Source organism: Chanos chanos, chromosome 7 (genome assembly GCF_902362185.1).
Source record: "Chanos chanos chromosome 7, fChaCha1.1, whole genome shotgun sequence".
In the NCBI taxonomy this organism is placed as follows: Eukaryota; Metazoa; Chordata; class Actinopteri; order Gonorynchiformes; family Chanidae; genus Chanos; species Chanos chanos.
The window spans coordinates 4,363,315-4,369,416 of NC_044501.1; the positions used below are offsets into that span (position 1 = coordinate 4,363,315).

Here is a 6,102-nt window from a genome sequence, read left to right on the forward strand (position 1 = left end):
TTTAAATAATGGCCGAATTTACTTAATAAAAAAAAAAAAGAAGTTTTTTTCCCTTTTTTTTTTACTTAAACTATTCATTTATTCATTTGTTTATTTATTTATTACATTTGTCTGTTTACTTATTAAAATAATAACTGAAATAAAAGACCAATAATAGTAAATAAGGATTGTAATGGTAGAGTTATGGGTGATTTAGAGCCTGCTGGAGAGACATTAGAAGTATACATGTATCTAGACAGTGAGGACTGTTAGGCATTGGCTTATAGAGTCAGAGTTTTCTCTGATGACTGTGGTTTCCACAGGACTGAATGTGAAAGTGGGAAGACCAATCAAAAGTTAGATACATTTGAACTAAAGTTTGTGAAACTGTAAAATCATTACTGACCTTCTTGTCACTGAAAGACAAACTATAAACAAGTTGTTACATTGTAGTTTGTCTTGATTTCAGAAGAATATTTTTCACGTGGGAGTCAGTGGTCACATGACCAGAGTTATTGACTTCCTCCCTTCATCTCAGAGAAAATAGGAAGTAAATTAAAAATGTTATCTTCAAGGGTGAATAGCTGATATACTAATAAGGCTGTTCTGACACACTTATATCACACTCACAGGGGATGTTAACATACCATCTGTCATAATAACAGAGAGTGAGAGTGGGAGAACACAGTGGCTCACAGTGAATCCACAACCTAGCTGTGATAATCCTCTGGGTGGCTGTGTGTGTGTGTGTGTGTGTGTGTGTGTGTGTGTGTGTGTGTGTGTGTGTATATGTGTGTGTGTGTGTTTGTGTGCCTGTGTGTACCTCCAAAAGGAGATGTGACATTGTCAAAGGCTCAGGCATCCAAAAGGTCATAAGAGTCACTTTATCTTACAATATAATTAATAGATCAACAAAGAAAATGATACAACAAACTCTATCAAAGGATATTAACAGGACTGGAATGACTAACCAGATCACATTGAGAAACATACAAAACCAAGACTTTCTATTTTATTGGTGTTAATTGCGTTGCATCATTTTACAAAGTTCAAAAAAAGTTCAGATTTTAAGGTCCTCTTATTTACATATAAAATTTTACATGTTACGCAAGACTGACACTGTCTAACTGACCCTGGATAAGAGTGTAGGTACGGACACAGACAGGTAATACTAGAAATATCTTAAAAATGCATAGAATCTTAATAGAATATGTTAAAAAAAAATGGGACTACTGTAGATATGACGTTAACATAATATATTTGTATAATCATAGGGTAATTAGTGAAAGATGTAAAAGGCACTGTTTTGTGTAAGTGCTACTCTGTGTTTGTGTCATGCCCCATCTGAACAGAATGTATTGTCATATTATTGTATTGGTATTAAGTATTCTTTAGCTAACAGAAAAGGTAGAGGCTTTGAAAATGAATAGAACATTTTTTTTTTCAGCCCCTGTCAATGAGATTGAAGAGATAAGGTGCTTCCGAACATGGACGTTTTGCAGAAAGCATGACATTTTATTTTGTATGTCTGAATACACAGATTTAATCACTATGAGCATGATGCCACCTTCTGGCACAAATTCATGCTTTTGATTACATTTTTGATCAAAATTATATATATAACCCACTAAAAAACACACACACAAACACGTTGCACACACACACACACACACACACACGCACACACACACATTCTTAATTCATTCTTTGTACACCTATTTAAGATGACATTTTTCAGTTTTGGATTCCCCCATAACAATAACATTAGATTTGGATCAAAAAAGTTAAGTAAGAAAATTCCCATGATCCTCTTAGTTAATATCAACTCATAAACATGTTTCATGGCACAGTGAAACACCTTAGGTCCTCTGATCCAACAGGAAAAAGGATGAGAGATATAAGTGAACAAGCCAAAATCCAATAAACCACAAGACAGATAACAATTGACTGAAATTGGTCAAATTAGTGAATTATATATTAAATTGTGAATAATCATCTTTTTTCCCCCAACAGATTCTGATTACATAGCAGCATGTAAAGCATGCTGCTCAAAAAGCATTTTGGCAAAAACAGGATCTGAATGTGGAGAATTGTCACGCTGGTGGTGTGCTGCAGGACCCAAGTGCAAAGACACGATGATGAAGGTGACAAACGGAGGACTTTACTAACAAAATAAAGATGAAAATACAAGTGCAAAACAGGAACAAAAACCGATAACAAAAGGTGCAGCGTAACAGAGTGCAAAATACACAAGCAACGATAGACAAAGGACAAGGCAAACACTAGGGCTTAAATAGAGGGAGAACTAAACAGGGCAAAACAGGATTGGTTGAAATTAACGAGGTTAATAATGAGACAAACAGGAACAGGTGAGGGGCGGAGACAGACAGAACAAGAGCACAAAGACCAAACAAAACAAAATGGAGGTGCAGGCCGTGACAAGAATGATCAGACTTTGTGAAGAATATGCAAAAAATGAAAATGTCTCATATATTTGTACATATTCAAAAGCAGTGACAGTCTTTATCTCTAACTAAATTAAATGTTTAATCCGCCTTACCTATTCAAAACTATGGTGAAATTCCTCTATAGGCGAAAAGTCCTGAAAATCTGAAAAAGTAATATTAAAGCTGATTCCACTATCAACTGCCTTTCACGTTTCTCTTCTGATCTTTCTTCTTTTCTAAACTACAATGTCTGGCTTAGTGTCAATATAATAATAATAATAATAATAATAATAATAATAATAATAATAATAATAATAATAATGTCATTAGTTTTCCTTTTATTCTGATTGCTCTTTTTTCTCTTTGACCTTTTTCACAATCAGCGATACACCTGCTCCTGCTGCAAGTGCAGCTCCTGCTGCAAGTGCAGCTCCTGCTGCAATCCCCACAGCTGGTAACACCACCACCGCCTCAGCCACACCCAAAACTACTCCTCCTGCTATGACTGTTCCTGTCCCTACTGCTGATGCCACACCTAATGCAACATCCTTAGCCTTCTCCATTCTTCTCTTACTCTCCAATTCTGCCTTTTCCATCTTTCTCCTACTCTCCAATTCTGCCTGGATTTTTCTGTAGGTCTCATTAGTATAAAACCTCCCTCCATTGCACTCCAGCATGGCATCTATCTTCTCCAGTAGGTCTGTGACCTGTGACTTATCTGATTCTTCCACATTACTGAATGCACAATATCTGTTCCCAAAGCCCAACAAGAATTCACTGAGATCCTTACTTTCTCTTATCCAATCATCCACTTTTTTAGTCTTCAGCTGATCAGCATGGGTGAATAGTATGATGATATAATCTGATGCTTCTTCACCAAAGTTCTGCTTAATCCACTCTACAGACTTCTTCTCCTCCTCTGTAAATCTTACATCTAACCTGATAACCACGAGAAACACATGGGGTCCAGGGACTGACATCTTAATACACCTGTCAATTTCATCTTTCATTTCATTCTCACTTAGTGAAGTATCAAATATTCCAGGAGTGTCAATCACTGAGACGATTCCTCCTTTGATTTCTCTCTGTTCTTTCTGACAGTGCTCAGTCACAGATGTGGGTGAAAGTTCTGTTTTAAAAACCTCTGTACCAAGGATGGTGTTTCCTGTTGAACTCTTCCCTGATCCAGTTTTACCCACCAAAATGATCCTCAAATCAGGGGGCTGAGATGATTCTGCTAGACAATAGATAGAGAGAGGAGAGGTCAATTAATTTTCAGCTTTTTAGTATAAGTGCAATCTGTCTCAGTGCTCATCTCTTTCAAATGTACACATTGCTCTGTGCTGGTCAAACCAGCCGATCCCACACACACACACAAAAACCTATAACAACCCACTATAATCAGTATGCATTTAATGTCATTAAGACAATATATTACTAAATTAAATAGATAATATGTATCTGAGGTTTCATATATATATATATGTGTGTGTGTGTGTGTGTGTTTATAAATATTATGCTCTATTGTATTTTGTCCATGCAGGTTGTAATATGGCTGAGGGGGTGGATGTCTGAGAAAAGAAGAAATAGTAGGAATCGTATGGTCTACTAACCATTTGAAGTTCCAGTGTCTGGTCCAACCTCGTTTTCAGTAAGGCTCTCTACAAGATACATGAGCATTTAAGAATCATCAGTATGCATTTAATGTCATTACGACAATATATTACTAAATTAAATATATTTCATTAAAATATTTATCTGTGGTTTCAAATATATATATGTGTGTGTGTGTGTGTGTGTGTGTGTGTGTCTGGATGTGGATGTCAAGTGGACGTCAAGTGGACACCAGAATCACTGTGTGTAACTTTGCTTAGACATGCGTAGATATGAGAGTTTCATCAAGATTACATTTAGACAGGTGGCTCTGTGGATTACTCCCCTTTATGATGTACAGTTACTGCTGCTGCGACTGCTACTACTACCAGAACTCTTAGAGTAACACACACACACACACACACACACACACACAGTGGTTAACCTGAAAGATATTACAAATCAATGCCAGAGGACTGTCACTAAATGTATTCTTTACTTTTTTGTGCTTGACTCTATCAAATACCAGGAGAGGTATTCTTTAAAACTTTGATTTAGAATATAACGTATGAACTTGTGTGTTTTTGCTTGTTTTTTTTTTTTATTTGTTTGTTTGTTTTTTAATTGTTATTTTTGTTTTGTTTTCAGTTTTTTTTTTGTTTTTTACCTTAATTGGCACTGAGTTTTGAAGCAATGTCTTTTTGGTGAAACTTGAAAATGATTAATGTTTCTCACAGAATTTGGTCCTGAGTTGCTGTTTATGGTAGTGACAGTATATTTATAAATGTTATACTCTATACTTATATTGTATTTTGTCCATGCAGGTTGTAATATGGCTGAGGGGGTGGATGTCTGGGAAAAGAGGAAGTAGTAGGAATCATATAGTCTACTAACCATTTGAAGTTCCAGTGTCTGGTCCAACCTCGTTTTCAATAAGGCTTTCTACAAGAGACATGAGCATTTAAGAACTGTGCAACAGACATTACTGAAAAAGGGGACATAAGAAAAGAAAATCTATACTCAAAAAAATTAAACTCACGGTATTCATGTGTCATCATGTTTTTTTTCAAAGCAACCCTAAGCTTGTCCTGCATGATAATACAGAGTTGGTTGTGATGATTTCTTCTGAGTTGGTTGTGATGATTTCTCCTGAGTTGGTTGTTCTGATTTCTCCTGAGTTGGTTGTGATGATTTCTCCTGGGTTGGTTGTGATGATTTCTTCTGAGTTGATAAGCCTTTGCTATTGAGTTAGTGCTGAAAGACAGTTTGATGAACAGAAAAAGACACAGTCAAATTCTCTCTTAGTGTTGGCTTGACTGTAAGCCAGTGAATTAAGAAAAAAAAAGATTAGAACTTGAATGAAGAGGGCTCACACATTTTGCACTGTTGATAAATATTAGTCTATAAATTAAGAATATATTTTTTAATAAATCTCATAGTATGTTTACTTCTCATGACTGGGGAACAGATGAACATTGTTAATTGCAACATGGCTTTTCTGACACGATGCAGTAATTCTTGCTATAGTACGGTTATTTGCCTCTATTTGACATGTGCTGCACGAATTAACATACTCATTTACACGGCACACATTATGACATACCAAACCACTAACATAGTTCAAGGCAGAACACTGTAAGTTCCTTCACCAAAGCTTTCACAATGAGTTACTTGGTCTGGTACTGTATGCTTGTACTCTTTTTAAGACTAGTGAAATATCTACATACTATTAAAAAACCCTGTGGTTATATGCAGACAAAGCTTGTTAATACTTTCCTCTCCTACTTTGATCTTTCTTCATTCACAAACATGTATCTAATTGCAAACCACTTACCTTTAAAGTAAACTGTTTAGTGCTCCAGAGAATTCTGTCCGACGTGTGTACTGAAGACAAAACTTACAACTGGAACAGAAAGTTCCTCTTAAAGCTCTGGTTGAGATTTGAAACTGTTGAACAAACAATTTACAGTTCCCCAATCAAATAGTTTACCATAAAGTGTTCTGTTCCTGACTGACGATCAAAAATCAATAACTGATGACAGCTAGCAGGCCTTACAAAGACTTTACACAAAAATAGACATCT

At 35.8% G+C, this 6,102-nt stretch overlaps 1 protein-coding gene across 1 annotated transcript; it reads right to left on the reverse strand.

Moving 5' to 3' along the window:
* Nucleotides 1-1,838: 1,838 nt before the first annotated feature.
* On the reverse strand, nt 1,839-4,100 carry LOC115817183 (GTPase IMAP family member 7-like). Its single transcript, XM_030780447.1, has 3 exons — nt 4,040-4,100; nt 2,795-3,663; nt 1,839-1,847 (listed from the first exon to the last, which is right to left on the reverse strand). The coding sequence occupies exons 1-3, from the start codon at nt 4,098-4,100 to the stop codon at nt 1,839-1,841; spliced, it is 939 nt and encodes a 312-aa protein (XP_030636307.1).
* Nucleotides 4,101-6,102: the final 2,002 nt, after the last annotated feature.